This window comes from Trichechus manatus, unplaced genomic scaffold (assembly GCF_000243295.1).
Source record: "Trichechus manatus latirostris isolate Lorelei unplaced genomic scaffold, TriManLat1.0 scaffold00242, whole genome shotgun sequence".
Classification (NCBI taxonomy): Eukaryota; Metazoa; Chordata; class Mammalia; order Sirenia; family Trichechidae; genus Trichechus; species Trichechus manatus.
The window spans coordinates 2,054,903-2,074,057 of record NW_004444178.1 but is presented as its reverse complement, the minus strand read 5'-3'; the positions used below and the strand labels follow the sequence as shown (position 1 = coordinate 2,074,057).

Sequence of the window (19,155 nt, the reverse complement as noted above, 5' to 3'; positions counted from 1 at the left end):
ATGAGGGTATCATTTAGACGATGCTCTCTGGCTTTTGAGGACCCACACCATCTGTTCTCACTTTTTCTGACTCTGTTTTCTAGCACGTGCTTGTCTCTTCAACCAGACAATAAAAGAAGTTTCTTGAGAGCAGGGTCTTTTAACTCTATTGGCTTCCAAGCCAGTACTCCATAAATACTTACTAGCTGAGAGGCATACGATGATACACTAATTTTCTTTCCTTTACGAAATCTAAAACAATGATTGCGCATTTTGACTTTCCAGGGAGCCTCACAGCTGTTTTTATAAAAGCAGCATCTGCTTACAATCTCCCTGTAGTAATTGTACTGCCAGCATTTAGCCACCAGTATTTAAAAATGATTACGGACTTGACAAGTTCATTAAACTATATTTGAAAAACAGTCTTTCTGGATTAGAAAAAATACAGTTTTGTTGTTGTTCTTATCGTTGTTGTTTCAAAGAAACATCCTGCCTTCTCCCTTTTCCTTTTGATATCCACCAGTTATCTTTTAAAAAATGAAAGTCTATAAAATAAATATGTAAATACACAAATAATTGACCTCAGCAATTTTTCCTCAAGAGTTTTTTTAGCCTCTCTTCTAATATTTAGAGAATAAATACAGACAAAACATAGGTTTGGAGCCTTAGGGCTAGTTAGATATTTAATTTTCCTTCATATTCATTGATTATTTTAAATACAAAAAAAAGCATGAAAAATGTTCTACATAGTTTATGTGCAGTTGTTCGTCGTAAATATGCTTACAGTGATGAGAAAACAAACCCCAAGTATAATGTGAAGTTAGTTACAGGTTGTAGTTAGTTCTATGTACAGGATTATTTCCATATTTAGGTATGTGAGCTTTTAAAAGCGTTAGAGACACAGATAAGTGAGTAACCACCCATCCTATCTCCCTAGACTGTCTAGTTAATATTTGCTGTCTCTTCATCTGATTCGTGCCCCTTTCCTTCTCAAAAGTGTTTAGTTTCAAGGATAAATTTATAATAATCCTAGAGATAAACCATATAGAAATAATGTGGGAAAAATAACCAGTGTGATCGATAGCTGAAATATCTCAAACTAGCTTTAAAAAACTCATTGTAAAATCATTTCTCAATATTTTCAGTGCTGAGCACTTTAACGTGTTAGCAACACATGTTCCAAAAGTTCATTGTCAAATAAGAAGTAATGATGAGAGCATGTAGTCAAATGGAAAGTCCTTGATTTCATGCTGTTACTAAACGTCACATCTAGACTTCCAAAATTTTTGAGGATAAATAATTTTTTATATAATCAATTAAAAATAAATACTTAAAAGGCCAATTTTAAAAGATTTTAAAAACTTTTTAGATTTTTAGAATCCTTGTCTAGCAAAATCAACTCTGAGACTAGAGTTTCAGGGGAAAAAAAAGACATTTCATTATCTTAAACAAGGAACTTTTTTCATATTACTTTTTTTTGTTTTGGTATCACTTTGGAACACTTCTGAAGAAAATTTTTTTTAATGCATAAAACAAAATACAAATGGTTACGGTGGAAACCAATTATATTAGGATACAATTATCAAAATATGTTGAAAAGACAAATATGTAATACAGTAATATATGATCTTTATTAATTCATTAATAATAAAATTGAGCAGCAGATCTAATAACTAACATAATTACTAAGTAGTGATGGGTATAAATGATATTTTAAGACATCCGCAGTAATTAAAGTGTTCTACAAAAAGTTGTAGGTACTGTTCACACTCCTGCAGTTTGTTGACTACACTCACAATTGGAAGGAATGCTAAATTTCAGTTAAGAGGTTAGTGTGAATAAAGTTGTAATTTTTTCCCATTCGTACTTCATGAACTTTTTAAAAAAGTACAGCATTAAGAAAGTCTAGAGGTCAAACTAGTTTAGCATAAATACATAATAAATCCATTAAACAACTACTTAGCCTAACCTAGCTACAAAACAACATTTATAAAAACAGGAAAAAGCCTGAATACTTCTTTTCCTTATCTAACGAAGACTGGCACTGAAAATTCATTTCAGTTCATTATATGAATGAAGGTTATTAAATATAATGCAGTATATACTCTGAATGTATTGAATGGAAACAAAGTAGGTATTTTCTAGGATTTTTTAAAACCCAAAAAAAGAAAAATCCTGAAACACGGACATGGCTTTTTATATTAAGCATCATGTCCCTTATCCCTATCACTAATATTTTAACATAGTTTTTCTTCAAGTTTGCATCTTCCTATTTTATTTTAACAACAGAATGTATTGATAGTTTTATCTTTCTCAGATTTTTAAATTTAAGTCCAATAAACAAGGAAATCAAATGTGTATGTCTGTGTATGTCTGTGTGTGTGTGTGTGTGTGTGTGTGTGTGTGTGTGTGTACGTGTGTGCGCAGCTAAGCCCTCAGTCACAGTGTCTCCACTTCCTGGAACAAATTACAAGTGTCAATGGTAATTAAACAGCGCTAAAGACTAAGAGACATGGTAGAAACACCGACCATTAGAATCTAAAGGGACCGTAAAGGCAGTTTGTCCAAACCCCTACCTATAAACGAGAAACCAGAGACAATGAGGGATGAAAGGACTTGGCTCTGGGACCAAAATAACCATGGCAAAACAATACCGCGCACCACTCCACAAGGACAGATCCTGTTCCTGAGTTCACCTGCATCAAAGTATAGTTACTGAAACAGGGGGTTACAATCAATTTAAATACACCTTATTTTCCTTCCAAATACGATCACACGTATAGAACAGAGGCTTTCAAAGAACTCTGAACCATCTAGAATTTGCTTTGAATAGTTTTCAAAGTCTAATCTATTAGACATACAATTCTGCCTTTTGCAAACCCAGTTAAGTGAATCCCAAATTTAATTTTTAAATGACTTTTTTAATTATAAAAAGGATATGTGTCCATTATAATAAATTTTAAAAATAAAAAAATGAAGACAATAACAAGCAGCCATATTCCCAAGAGTCAAAGATAAGTACTAGAATAATTTCAGCTTATTTATGTCCAAATATATATGTATATGTGGATATATACCTACATACATATAAAATTCCTTATTAAGATCATATCATATGTAAAATTTTATATCCTGCTTTTTTCTCTTAGCATTATACCATGAGTATTTTTCCTAGTGAATTAAAATAATTTCTAAAACATTATCAATGTGAAAAAAAATTGTGCTTGGTGACTTTTAAAGTAATATAGTTTAGTGGTGTTACAATCAATAAAAATTATCTCATTTTTAAATTTTTGATCACTGGATTTTATAGGCTATTAGTAGATCACGTAATGCTAATGAATTGAATTGCTCTAGACAAAAAATATTAAAAATATGTTTACAAGACAGTCTTTAGAAAAATTTAAATACGAATGGCTAAAATCATTGGGGGAAAACATAAACTATCTGGGGAAACAGAGAAAAGAGAACTCAGAAGGATACTATCTGCCACTATTAAATGTGTGAATACTCGAATAGTTATTACAACAGTAACTCTTGATAGGGATCTGTAACGTCATAACCCAGCACAATGCTTGTGGAAGGCAGTATCAGTTGGTGCAAACATTAGTGCCTAGCACACTGTAGGAGTTTAATAAATATTTGTTGGATGAATAAATAGGAATCAATTTACCAACATGTATCAAGACACTTGAATATGATCATATCCTTTGACTGATAATCTTACTTAAAAGAACATATGTTGTTGTTGTTAGGTGCCGTCCGATCGGTTCTGACTCACAGCGACCCTATGATGCTATGTACAGCAGAACAAAACACTGCCCAGTCCTGCATCATCCTCATAATCAATGCTACGTCTGAGCCCAAAGTTGCAGCCACCTTGTCAACCATCTCGTTAAGGGTCTTCCTCTCATTCACTGACCCTCTGCTCTACCAAGCATGATGTCCTCCAGGGACTGCTCCCTCCTGACAACATGTCCAAAGTGCGTAAGACCAAGTCTCACCATCCTCCCTTGTAAGAAGCATTCTGGCTGTAGTTCTTCTAAGACAGATTTGTTCATTCTTCTGGCAGTCCATATTAAAATCCTTCACCAACATCGTAATTCAAATGCGTCAATTCTTCTTCAGTCTTCCTTTTTCATTGTCCAGCTTTTGAACGCATATGAGGTTGAGTGAAAATACTACGGCTTGGGTTGATGACAATGGGTTTTTTGTTTGTTTGTTTTTAATTTTATCGTGCTCTAGGTGAAAGTTTACAGCACAAATTAGTTTCTCATTCAAAAATTTATACACAAATTGTTCTGTGACACTGGTTGCAATCCCCACATTGTGTCAACACTCTCCCCTTTTCCCTTTCCATCCTGGGTTCATTCCTCCAGTTTTCCTGTCCCTTCCTGCCTTCTCATCTTGGTTTTTGGGCAGGTGTTGCCCATTTGGTCTCGTACACTTGATTCAACTATGAAGCACACTCCTCACGTTTGTTATTGTTTGTTTTATAGGCCTGTTTAATCTTTGAAAAGTGAGTTTTGGGAGTGGCTTCAGTTCTGAGTTGGCAGGGTGTCTGGGGCCATAGTCTCTGTCAGACCAGGAAATCTGTTCTGTTTTTGTGAATTTGAATTTTGTTCTCCATTCTTCTGCTCTGTCTGGAACTCTTTATTGTGATCCCTGCCAGAGTGGTCTGTGGTGGTAGCCAAGTACCATCAAGTTCTTCTGGGCTCAGGCTGGTGGAGACTGTGGTTTATGTGGTCCTTTAGTCCTCTGGGCTAATTTTTCCTTGTGTCTTTGGTTTTCTTCAGAGCCCTGGTGGTGCAGTGGTTAAGAGCTTGGCTGCTAACCAAAAGGTCAGCTATTCGATCTACCAGCCTCTCCTTGGAGACCCTATGGGGCAGTTCTATTCTGTTCTATAGGATCACTATGAGTCAGAATTGACTTGACCACAATGGGCGTGGTTCAATGGGTTTTTAGTTTTCTTCATTCTCCTCTCCAAATGTGATGGGACCAATAGATGTATCCTAGATAGCTGCTTGTAAGCTTTTAAGACCCCAGACGCTACTCACAAAAGTAGGATGTAGTACATTTTCTTTGTGAACTATGTTATGCCAATTAACCTAAATGTCTCCCCAGACAATGGTCTCCAGCCCTCAGCCCCAGCAACTCAGTCCCTCAAGGTGTTTGGATGTGTCTCGGAAGCTTCTATGACTTTGGCTTGGTCAAATTTTGCTGCCTTTCCCTATGTTGTGTGTTGTCTTTCCCTTCACCAAAGTTGGCACTGTCTACTATCTAGTTAGTGATTTCCCCTCCCCATCCTTCCCTTCCCTTGTAACCATCAAAGATTGTTTTTTTCTTTGTGTAAACCTTTTCTTGAGTTTTTTATAATAGTGGTCTCATATAATATTTGCCCTTTTGTGATTGACTTATTTCACTTAGCATAATGACCTCCAGATTCATCATGTTGTGAGATGTTTAGCAGATTCATCATCGTTCCGTATCATTTTGTAATATTCCATTGTGTGTATATACCATAATTTGTTTATCCATTCATCTGTTGATGGGTTTCTCAGATTTTGTTATTTCCATCTTTTTGTTATTGTGAATGATGCTACAATGAACATGGGTGTGCATATGTCTATTCATGATGGTGCTTATTCCTTTAGGATATATGCCTAGGAGTGGGATTACTGGATCATATGGTATTTCTATTGCTAGGTTTTTAAGAAGGCACCATATCGTTTTCCATAGTGGTTGTACCATTTTACATTCCCTCCAGCAGTGCATAAGAGGTGCAATTTCCTCGCAACCTCTTCAACATTTGTTATTTTCTTTTTTTTGATTAGTGTCAGTAATGTCAGGTAAGATGGTATCTCATTGTAGTTTTGATTTGCATTTCTCTAATGGCTAATGATCACGAGCATTTCTTCACATGTCTGTTAGCCGCCTGAATGTCTTCTTTGGTGAAGTGTCTGCTCATATCCTTTGCCCAATTTTTAAACTGGATTATTTGTTTTTTTGTTGTTGAGGTAGGCAATGGGTTTTTAAGGGAATGTATACAAAGTAAATATTTTCCAATCAAATCGAGATGTATACACTACGGTATGCATTGAAGTTCTCTTAAAAGGGAAAAAATAGTCACAACTAAACGTCAAATAGTTAAGCAAATAATGTAGATACATGGAGTCACAGAGACTTAGTTTTCAAATTAATTTAACAACTATATTAAAATCGTGTCTTGCCTGCAATTCTTGACTGAAAATGATTGAAATATTTAAAATATTGGTGTTTTAATCTCTTGGTATAAGATTTTATTTAATTCTTTTAGTGAAACAATTGCTAATTTTAATATCAAAGAAAATTACTATAGTTTCTGGAAAAAAAAACTGAGAAACCCAGGTAAATAAACTAATATCTTCTTTCCAAAATATATTCTTACAGTCATTTTCAAAGTATTGTCCATACGTTTGTCTTCATACACCACAGAAGACAGGTTCAGGACTTCCTTTGACAGTCATACCAATAGGAAGAGAAAACAGTCATGACTTTTGGCTTTCCTAGTATCATGACTTAAGTAACCCTCAGGCTAGATCCAATATTAGAGAACGTGTTAAGGCTAACATATATGTTACATGTACACACGCAACATATACGTGTGTATATTCACACATACATTCATACACATATGCATACATATCTACATATTTATGTACATATGCACCCACATATACACATATTCGGAGATATACATGTGTAAATATAGAAAGAAGGAACACTGGTGGTGCAGTGGTTAAGCGCTGGGCTGCTAATCCAAAGGTGGGAGGTTCAAACCCACCAGCTATTTCGGGAGAGAAAAGACCTGGCAGTCTGCTCCCATAAAGATTATAGCCTAGGAAACACCATGGGGCAGTTCTACTCTATCATAGGGTCACTGTGAGTCAGAATTGACCGGCCAGTACACAACATCATCAATAACAGATACAGAGACAGACACGGCTTGGAGTGCTAATCCTTTAAAAAGAAACACACAAATCACAGTACCGTTATAAGCTCTCTTGGTTCACTTCCTTCTTCTACAACAATTAGTTGAGATCTTCCTTTCCTTTCATTGTCCCGAATGCCAATGGCAACCTGGCTTGCCTTCAGCCGCTCGTATTTGTTACATGAAGAACCACACCATTGGTAAATTTCCTAAAAGAAATGGATATTTTGACTGGGTGGAGGAATATGTGGAGGGTATTCAATCTTGATGTAACACTTACTGTGATTAATTAGGAAACAACAAAAAAGTATTAAAAAATTAAAATAGCCTATGATTGAGGTATATATGATTTAATATATTTAAAAATATATATAAATTACACACACGCACACCTCACTCTGCATTCTGTTGCTTTCAGTTAGCATTATAAAGTGAGCATTTGTTAACACGAAAAATATAAATACCTATCTCATCATTCTTTGTGTGTATAATTCCCTAATTATAATTTATGAATTTAAAATTATTATGTATTAATTAGAAAGTAGTATATTTTCCATTAAGATAAATATTTTCTGCCTAATCTTTTCTTGCCAAAAACATTTGTTTTAACTATAGAATACTTAAATATTAAAAAAAAATCCATCATATTTCAGAAAGTTAGTAAAGAATCTGTTTTAGTAATATACTCTTAATGATCGTAAAAATGGATAACATCTTTGAAAAGCAATTTAACAATACTTATCAAGAGCCATAAAAAGAGGTTAAAACCTTTGACCAGAAATATCACTATCTGGAATTTATTATAATTAATTGTTCATAAAGATTAGAAAAAAACATATGCAGAAGGTGCTCATTACTGTGTGATTTTATTAGTAAGGCATGAGAAAGACATTAAATGTTCAGTAATAAGATAATAGTTACACAGATTATTTACATAGGTAAAATTGAATACTATAAAAATTATGCTTTAACATAGAAACAGAAAAATAGAAACATGGAACAGTGTTTGATACATTGTAAGATAAATAAATTATATTAGCTGCCATTACATAAAATACTATATATTTTAAACTTGGCTAGAGTATTCTGAAGGTATACAGATACAAATGTAAAACAACAATAAAATATCATTTTCTCCATTAAATGTGGTTTAAAATAAGAAAGAACAAGAGAGAGAGAGAGAGGGAGAGAACTTTGATGGTATCCAGACCTGGTGGTCGTGCAGGAATGGGCATTATCACAGACTATTGGAGATTCTGAGACTATTTGGGTTGGTATAAACTGTATGTGCAGAAAGAAAGCTTTCAATTTTTACTTAATGTAAGTCTGTATTTTCTTTTTTTTTTGTTAATGCCGTACACATTCATTAGATGCAGGTTATGAGCTAGATGCTGGGTATACAGAGGTTAATATAAGAAAACTAGTGAGAGAGACCAATATGTAGGCAATTAATCAGTAGCATCACTAGCGTTGGTGTCACCCAGTGTGGTAACTCATGGTATCACCCTGCCCCCTCATGGACCTCCTCCTGTACCAGACCATACAGAATCCTTAGTAATATTTATTGTACTGTTATTGGTAAATCGTTAATTCCCATATATCACTCCTTCTTTTCCTTTAATTACTACTTCATTCTCAAAAAAGTTATTGATATAGATTCACAAATACTAACACAATATTGTAGCTAAAACACCAGAAAATTTCATAAAATCCGTGACCATAAAAACACCAGCAGCAATGAAAACAACAGCGTATGCTTGTAGCATGTGCACAAAAAAACCACGTGATTCAAAGGTCATTCTAATTGGGTAATAATGACGGCTCTGACCAGAGTGCATTAGAAGGTTCAAAAAATAAATTGGCAAGAGTTTCAGCCTTGTAGGTATATTGATACATGTGAAGCACTGGTGGCACAGTGGTTAAGAGCTTGGCTGCTAACCAAAAGGTTGGCAGTTTGAATCCACCAGCCACTCCTTGGAAACTCTATGGGGCAGTCCTACTCTGTTCTATACAGTCGCTATGAGTTGGAATCGACTCCATAACCCCAAGTTTTTGTTTTTGTTTTTTAAGCTGGGCTTACAAAAATATTTTTGTTGTTATAACTAAATTTGTGCTGAAACACTGCACAAAAATTTTATAGACAGTCATTTTGGTGTCACCCCCTCAGATGACGTCACCTTGTGCCATCTGTACCCCCTGCACCCTCCAACTGATACCACTGCAATTAACACTAATAATATATTTGCATAGCACTTGGTTTTCAAAACATTTCCACACATATGTCACCTAGTCAACCATGAAAAGGCGATGGTTAGCATGGTGTTTAAGTGTGAGGGAGATGGACCCAGACTGTTACTTACTGGCCATGTGGTCTTGTGTTTGCATTTTTAAAAAAGAGAAAATAAATTAATAACAAAATAAAAGAGCATTCAAGCATCAGAGAGACTGGCTCTATTCTCTGATTGCAAGACATTTCCAGTCCAGAGTCATTTTTTCATTCAAAAATAGTTTACTGAATGTACCACAAGAATGCAAGATGTTAATAAAAAGAGTTACAGTGTGCAGTGGGGAGAGGGGGTATATGGGAACTCTATTCATTCTGCACAATATTTCTGTAAATGTAAAACTGCTCTAAAACATAAAGTCTATTTAAAAAAAAAATAGTTTACTGGGTGCCTAATATGGTGCCTAATATTGTAGGCACTGGGCACAGCTTTGAACAAAGTAGCCCTGTGATAGTCTGTCTGACCCACCCTCCCCAGCCTACTCTGTTCCTGACTGACCTATTGCATATCACTCTTTAAGAATAAAATGTAAGTTTTAGGAATCCAGTCCTTTAAAAGAAATAAAACAAGAGGACTATGCCTTGCAATTCCTTTCACTCTAAAATCTGATTGAGTTCTTCAGCACTGTCAAGGGGCATTTCTTTCCTGTTTCTAAGAGAAAAGTGCGCTTCCACTGTTTCCTCTCTCACCTCTTTTCTACATCTGGACATATCAATGTGAGGCTCATTATTTGGAGGCCATTTGAATACCATGCCCAGGTTAGCAGTTACAAAGAGTGAAAATAAATTGTTTCCAATGATCAGTCAACTCTTAATCACTGGGCATTAAAATCAGGGGGTGGAGTAGGAAGGAGATTTTTAAGAGCAGACACCTGAGCACCACCCTTGGGGACTCTCAGGAGCATTCTGGGCAGCGAAGTTTATTGAAAGCTCCCCAGGAGATTCTAGCATTCAGCCGGGGTTGAGAACCACGGCTGGTGGCCCTGAGCATCTCACACCTGGCATGCCCAGCAGGAAATGTATAACATCTAATTATCTGATGCAGCCAGGCAGGCTACTCTGCTAAGCGTATCTCAAGCTCTTAGCTCAGGTTCTTTTCACTACCCTATTCCACGATATTTTGGAAATTATGATTTTCTTAATAGGTCTGAGAAAACAATCTTCTAACAATTACATTTTACACTACAGAGAACAATAGGAAGTGGATCAGAAATAAGCTCTCAAGATTTCTCAGACGTTTTAGCAGCTTTCATAACTGACTCACTCTGCATTTATATAATCATTGAACAGACATGTATGTTCCGTTTATCTTAGTTGTATAAATGACCTCTCATTTACTTCATAGAGATTATATAAAATCACACTAATTTCTTTAACATCTATAAAGTATTATGGAAGCTTGGTAAAATTTAAAAATGACTTGTAGATAATGATAACTTTACAAATATAATTATTATTTAATGCAGTTATACAATATTCTAAAGACCCCAAAATATTCTCTATGATATTAGTTTGGGTTGGGAGTTTTTATGCGTAGTGTCGATTCACAGCTAAATTTAGTCGTAGGAAATATTCTTCACCATTGCTCAGAGACCACAGTTCCTACATTTAAAATGGAGGGGGTGGGGTGGTGGAACATATTTAGGTAATACTCATAAAAATAGCAAAACTTTCAAAAGTGAAGTTTTCCTTTCAGCCCAAAGATGACTAAGTCACTAAAGAAACTGTTAAAAAAAAAAAAACCTTCTATATTTAGCATGAAAATATATACTCTGTTCTATGCCTGCTCTTCCATTATTTTCACTTTATTCTGTGCTACCGTTTATCTAAACATGGCACATTTTATTATTTACTAAACTTATTCTTCAATAGTTAATTCAGACAATAAATGCAATGAAACAATGACTTTAATTGCAAATTGCTAACAGCCAGAATTGTTTAAAGAGTCAGGTTAATTAAAACACCATTTTAATTCAATGCTAATTAATTTTCTATGCAAATATAGTTCATTCAGTAATAGCAGCAGTGCATTAAAACTTGCTTTATTTGAGCAATTTATATTCTGCCTCATGTGGATGATGTGTTGAGGACAGACCGTCTCATTTTAACAGAGCTCTCCTGTGCTGAAATAGATGTGTATAGAGCTATTAATAAACTGCACTGCCTACCTAATACTTAACTCTATTCAGAGATGGTTGGTAGAGACTACTTCCCTACTCTGTGCACAAGGTAATTTTGTACTCATTTGGCACCATGCTTGAAAAACTCTCTTCCATACATCAACTTATCCTATGTTCTAGTGGGAATAAGCTGAAAAAAAAAAAAAAATCCGCATAAAGGCTAAAGTAAAATCTGAATTGATACGCTATGTATTACTACAACAAAAACTTTTCACTACAATTTGAATTCTTTTATTTGTAATACTTTAATGGGATATAGCTTTAAAGTTTTTCATAAATCTGATTTAAGTGTACCAGACACCGAAAATTATAAAACAAACATAGCTTCTGAGTCAACTACTTTACCCGCTAAGATCGTAAGGAATTTAACGACTCAACGCTAAAGTCGTATTTCTTAGGGGAAGGGACATAAAAATTTCCTGTAAATATGTGAGTATTCGTTCAGTGTGGAACCCAGTCCACTTAAATTTTGATAGGGAGTTGTTGATGTACATATTGCCCATACATATCCTCTCACAGAAGTTTGTGAAACTGTAATTAATTATTAAATACGCAAACAATTCAACAAAAACAAAATCACTCCACAGAACTGGAAAAGGAAGACATAAGGAAATAAAGGCTATTTGTTACCGGCAATTAGTTTGGTCCAACAGTAACAAGAAACAAAAGCAAATGAGTGTTATTTATAGATAACCACATTAGGGAAGGGGAAGACCTGTTAATGGTCTCAAAAACTAGAGGTTCCTAAAATTTCCTTTAACCTATGTGGTCAAAGTTAATAAGTAAAACATCAAAGTGCAGTCAAGTATCATCTGTGGACAGGAGATAAGAGTAGAAATAAAACTATGTTCAATGATGCCCTTGAAAGGAAGCAAGACTTCAAAAGACAAGCATAAAGGAGCACTCAAAACAGCATGCACGATGTTGACCCAAAGTGCAAATAATTCAGCATGGACTCGCTATACTTTTGTTCTTTTCTAAGTCATTTATTCTAAACGCATCTAAAATTTTATAAAAGGGGGTGGGGGCCCTAAACACTTCCTCTTCCTCGCTTCTATCGGCTTTTTCCTGTGTTTAGTTTTCACTTAGATACAGTTAACCGAATATAAAAGTTCATTAAGATATCCCTCTAGCCTGGAGGTTCTTCAAGCATAGCTTAAAAATAATAATGGTTTGTGAGATACCTCCAGGACTCTACCTTTTTTTATTTTAAAAGTTTAAAATATGACATCTTTAGTTTTTGGATAAACAAATGTCTCTATCCTATTTTGTTATTTTCTCAAAGCAAGCCAACTCAACATTCTTCAGTGGCATAACACGTGTTTTTTTAAAGCCCTCTGAATGAAGAATGAAAGATGAACAAAGCGCATGTGCAAAGCCAGCGAAGGCCTGGTGACCAAAAAAGAAGCGATTGCAAGGATCTCCTAAGGGATAATAAATATCAGAACTAGAGAAGTACAGTGGTGATGGTTGTTGTTGTTCGTGGCCATTGAGTTGATTCTGACTCATGGCGACTTTACGTGGGCAGAGTAGAAATGCTATATAAAGTTTTCAAGGCTGTGACGTTTCAGAAAAAGATTGCCAGGCATGTCTTCCTAAGCGCCTCTAGGTGGGTTCAAACTGCCAATCTTTCAGCTAACGAAGGAACATTTAGGAGGTTAAAGCCAACAGGATTGGTCAATAATGCTATTTGGATGTGCACTGGAGAGACACGGAAAGGGGAAACATAACTTGAATAATTCTAGCTTGGCTGCTGTTGTGATGCCACTCATTAGAACAAGGTCAGCATATCTGGGAGGTTGCTTTTGTAGGTGAAATTTTACAGTCACACTTTATCAAAGACCATCTCTACCAACGTTGGGGAAACATAATAGAAAACAAAACCTACTCCCAACCTAGAAAACGTCCCCATAAAAATATAAATGTTTCCTTATGGAATAAGTATTAAACCACAATGTCATGCATTATAGGCAATCAGCTAGGGATTGTGCAGACAGAAAGAAACCTTAACCTTATTTGAGTGGATACAGCCCATTACATTCATGTTTTCAAGGTAAAATTGTTAATTCTCTAGAATCTTCAAGGCCTGAGGTACAGTTGCAATTTGGGGCTTGGGCCACTTGAGGTTATGCTAATCTCCTTCCAGGAAACTGGAAGGTTGGGGAGGATTACCAGGTTTACATACTTTTCAAAGAGATGAAGAAAGAATTTACGATGACAAGTTATTTAAAGTGAATTCTAAAAAAATAGGGGAGGAGGGGGACCTCTTCCCTTATTTTTAACAAGGAGAATTAAGACATCTTATTTTCAATTTGTAACTGTCCTTACACCAGCCACAGAAGTTAGTGACTCAGCTACTTTTAACTGAGTCACTGGCTCTTCCAGCATATGACAGTCAGCTATTTCCTATGTTGAAGTGGTTCTCAACATTCACGGTACATTATAGTAACTTGGGGGCTTTAAAAATACCTATTACAAAGTCCCACCCCAAAACTTTTAACTCAGAATCTCTGGGGTAAATCACAGCCATCAGTATTTTTAAACCCTCTTCTAGATGATTCTAACGTGCAACAATGAGATAATTAAAGTATAATCCTAATACGTTAAGAGCTGTCTTCCCTTGCGCCCTCGTCTACTCCCAGTCATGATGTGTGTGTGCCTCCAGCACTTCTCACGTTCTACCTTGTCCTGCTCTTGTATATACGTCTGTGCCTCCCACCATTTGATAGCATCTAGTGGTTGCACAGTGGTTAAGACCCCGGCTGCTAACCGAAAGGTGAGCAGTTCGAATCCACCAGCCACTCCTTGGAAAACCTATGGGGCAGTTCTACTCTGTCCTATGGGGTCACTATGAGTCGGAATTGACTCAACGGCAATAGGTTTGGTTTTTTTTTTTTTAGAAGTGAAAAGTTCCCTGGGTGGTGCAAACAGTTAAGTGCTAGGCTACTAACCAAAAATTTGGTGGTCCGAACCCACCCAAAGGCACCTCAGGTGAAAGGCCCGGCAAGCTGCTCCCAAAAAGCCTTGAAAACCCTATGGAGAGCAGTTCTACATTGCAACATATAAGGTTGCAATAAATCGGAATGGACGTGACAGCAACTGGTATAGAGGTGAAAGTCTATCTGGTATTCACCTTTGCTCACCGTGCACCCACACACACACCACATTCACAGTGTAAGGTCGCTTTTGTTGCAGGATGACTCTTAGGAATTTAAAATGAGGTTTATCTTTCCCATTATCTATTCTTGTTGCCTCAAGGCTCTTCTCTTAAAAAGCTAATGGTATGCATTAATTTGGGACAAAAACAAACTTACCCAGAACAAACAAGTTTTTGTTCAGTTATTAGTTTCAAAATAAATGTTTTTAAGTCAAAACAGAGACAACAGTCTGAACGCTAACATAGTTTTAACTTGAAAAAACCTTGATTTTGCTGGTGTAAAGTTTGTTTGAAAGAGCCCTGGTGGCGCGGTGGTCAAGCGCTCGGCTGCTAACCGAAAGGTCTGTGGTTCAAAACTACCAGCAGCCCTGCAGGAGAAAGATGTGGCAATCTGCTTCCATAAAGATTACAGTGTTGGAAACCTTATGGGGCCGTTCTACTCATAGGGTCAATATGAGCCAGAACAGTCGATGGCACACAACAACGACAACAACAAAAGTTTGTCTGTCTTGTGGGAAGTGCTCTCTGAAACGTTGCTTTTGCACATCAGTAGCTAGAATCTTGGCCTTAGGGACTAGAATTTATTGCAAGAACCATAAAATAGGCAAGAATGTGAAACGGTATAAGACTGGTTTTTCTGGTCCAAAAAGAGGAAAGCTGGAGATTGCAGGTAAGTAGGAAATGGGACCAGATGCAACGGATTTTTGAGACGAGCCCAGAACACTTGCCCTCTGACTGATATGTCATGTAGTCATGGTGTACATGGTGTACATGGTATACAGTCATATGTCACACATTCATGGAGTGTGAAAGTCATACAGTGTGGGTTGGAGCCTGCCTGCGGAATGAGGAAGTGTAGGCTGCTTTTTCAAAGCTACCTGACTAAACAAAGAGAGAGTGGGTGATAGATTATAAACAGTGAGAACAATATGGCAAATCTGCAAAACGGACCAAACAAGTTAACACAGCAACAGAACATGCAAAAGCCTACATTAGGAACTCACCGTAGATCTGATTCTCCTCTGACATATATCTCTAAAACAGGTAACCCTAGATCCCAAATTTTGAGAATATGGGCTTTTATCATTAATGTTGTATCAAGTTTAACACTCCTCTGTTGCAATATTTTTAGATGTGATTTTATTAATGTCTACAAATACCCCTTAAGTGTATCCTTAAAAATAGTGGAAAAATAAAATAATAATTAAGAAATTCATCAACTTTAAAATGTATATTCAGAAACACTTTCCAAAGACTCAGTACATTCCAAAATGCTAAGATCTAGCCATGTTCCGTATTATTTTCTGAGAATGCACTAAATATAATGCAATTTATATAAATCATACTTTAAAATGTTGATGACTTCCTTAACTATCAAACTGATTAAAATGTTGTTTGTAAAATCTCATGCCTCAAGTTGAGGAGGTTACATTGTCATGTCTAAGCATTATTTACTATAGTCTGAAATCCTATAAAAGAGCAATGTTTCTAAAGTATACGGGATATCATATTAATAACGGTGACTATCAAAGAAACTGACACCCCTCAAACATGATCAAGATACAGGATTTAGGTTATATCCATAACCTTAGGTTTCACGAGATGGCTTTCTTTGGGTACACTTTAGGGTTGCCATGGGTCGGAATCCACTCAACAGCAACAGGTTTGGTGTTTTTTTTTTTGGTTTAGATGTTTAGCCTACTTAAAACAAACTTAAAGAAAAATGCACTGACTTCCTCTGTGTCCTCTAATGCAGAAGCTGAATAATTAGCTCAATGACTCCTATTAAAATATTATTGCACAGAAAATTTTAATTCTATGTCCTTCTTTGTTTACTGTTTCCAGATATTATCACCAAAGTTTCCAGATCTTATTACCATTTAGAAACTTTTGGCGACATACCAACTGGTTAAAGGTTAGTAATATAACCAAAGATCACATAGATATTTGTTCTAATGTATGCAGGAATCCAGTGCTTGATTCCTACTAGGATATTCCTTTGGGATGTAGGAAATGTCCACAATATAAATATAACAAGCACAATAACCTCTACAATAAAATCATTTCAAATGTCTCTTTAAATAGGCCTGAGAGCTGGAGAGGACTTGATAATTAACTCCTATATAAAGTAATATAAAGTAAAGATAATTCACTATTGGGTAGATGAATGTCCTTGAACCTTGCTGTCCCTATTATATGAGCCTAGTTTGTAGGTCATATTCCCATTGACAAACATTACCTATGAGAAGAGAGTATAGGCCACTAGCACCACAACCTGTCTACCACAGCACCCAGCTATCTAGCTCATTATAGAAACTCAGTTCATATTTGTTCTACAAAATAATAATTTTTTAAAATTGTGATTTAGGTGAAAGTTTACAGAGCAAGTTAGTTTTTCATTCAAAAATTTATATACCAATTGTTTCATGGCATTGGCTGCAGTCCACATTGTGTCAGCACTCTCCCTCTTTCCCTTTCCACCCAAGGTTCAGCAGGTCCACTCGTCCAGTCTTCCTCTCCCCTCCCACCTTCTCATCTTTGTTTCTGAGCAGGTGTTGCCCGTTTGGTCTCGTATACTTGACTGATCTAAGAAGCACGTTCCTCATGTGTGTTACTGTTTGTCTTACAGGCCTGCCTAATCTTTGGCTGAAGAGTGAACTTCAGGAGTGGCTTCAAGTCTAAATTAAAAGGGTGTCCAGGGGCCGTAATCTCAGGGGTTCCTCCAGTCTCTGTCAGACCATTAAGTCTGGTCTTTCACAAAATAATAATTTAATGAACAATATTACTTTCAGCACATTCTCAGTCAGACAAAATGGTAGCCATCATCAATTCTGGGGCGTACAGGTTCTGAACCCATAGCAAATCACTCTGCTACAGAAACATTCCATCTTATATACTACCAAGTTAGCTTGGTGTACTGAAAGGGTATGAACTAGGAATAAAAACAACCCAGGTCCTATCCTGGGTCACCACTCAGCTTGTATGAATGCAAGAGATTTGCTCCAACTTTCTAAAGCTTTGTTTTGCCATGAGAAACTGAGATAACTGCTATTTCCAAGATGTGACTGTGTGTCAGATGAGACTGAATCATACACAACCAGCTAAGGCTGGAAGTGACATCAGAAATCAGTTAAGATGTAAAAAATAATTGAGGAAGCTAAGGCTCAGAGAGATTAATGATTTGCCCAAGATTAAAGACAGATAGTTGGAAAGCTGAATTGGAAGCTATTCATGATAATTAACTGGATTACTGAATTTATGAAGCAATTGCATTATATTATATGCATGCAAGTATATCACTGCCATTGCAGTGATGAATAATATTGTCAGTGAGAAATGCCCGTTTTGTTTAGGGGCTCTAAAAACCAGTTGCCACCAAGTTAACCCCAATTCACTAGAAATCACTTAATCCAATATTTGCCTTTTACAGTAAAGTTGGAAGAGAACTGATGCTTCCTTTTTCTCTTTTATCTATTATAAAAAGCCATGAAGTTTACGTGGTTGAGAGGAAAGTTGAGATAGACAATTATTTCACATAGGCTTTGAGAGACTCTGAATGTTGTAACTCTTTTGGAACTGTGTGGCTTCATAATACCTGTGGGCATCTATTTGCATAAATCGTATTTTTTTAATTGCAGGGGAATGGAGGGATAGAATAGTATCTGTTTTCTGCCGAAAGCTGAGAATCAAGTCTTAAGCCTGGCTGGGGAATGGGTTAGCATTTGAAGTTTAAAAGGATATACCCATGAAATTTATTGTGAGATTCAGGGCAAAAGTACTGCCATTTTGGATGCAGACGCCTAAGTGTGTGTGACACAGAGAACTGTACTTTGGACATTAATATTATTTTAATTTCAACTTTGCACACATTCTAGTGTGATCCAAGACAGTCGGATTATACATTAGCAGTAATAAAACTAAAGGTACACCCTAGCTTAGAGCAACTATAGAAGTTTACAGCTTGAGGTCATTTTCTAAACCACTTAGAACCTTAACATATTTAATCTCAGAGTTGCTGCCAGGTTAACATTTCTGCAACAGAACTTTGACTGTGTAGCTCCATATGAGATATACTTTGGCTTCTGCCTCCTGCTCTCAAACTTCCTTTCCAGGTTTACCCCCAAAATACCACCCAAAGAAAGGCAGTAAAACAAAACCCTTAGGTGGGAGTCAGACATACATAAATTCTAATCCTGGCTTCACTATTTACTGGCTGCGCAAGCTTGAGCAAGTTTAAGAGTCAATCCAAGCCTCATTCTAACTACAGTAATACAGCTCAAGTAATACAATGTTGGCCCAGAAATGTGAGGCATGATGTTTAGAATGCTGATGTGTAGGGTGAGAGGAGAATGATGGTATCATCGTCATCACTATGTACCTGTTCTTTCCTGCCTTCTTTGTCTTCGCACATGGTCTTTCAGTGGCAGAAATGTCTTTTATTTCTACTTTTTACAGTCTTACTAATTTTCAAAGATACAACTTAAATCCTACCCACTAAGGTCTAGTACAAGGCCTTGCAATAATACTTATTTGTCAGGGTAATAATGATTAGTAAGTACAGCTGACATTAGAAGAGCCTCTTTTT

General features: G+C 36.2%; 1 protein-coding gene across 1 annotated transcript in view; it reads right to left on the bottom strand.

The window, feature by feature from the left end:
• SCIN (scinderin) overlaps positions 1–19,155 on the bottom strand; it is a 75,661-nt gene that overhangs the window by 45,647 nt on the left and 10,859 nt on the right. Inside the window, exon 4 of the mRNA XM_004389352.3 lies at positions 7,009–7,158. Within this exon, the coding sequence (XP_004389409.1) occupies positions 7,009–7,158 (150 nt within the window). The remainder of the gene's footprint in view (positions 1–7,008; positions 7,159–19,155) is intronic.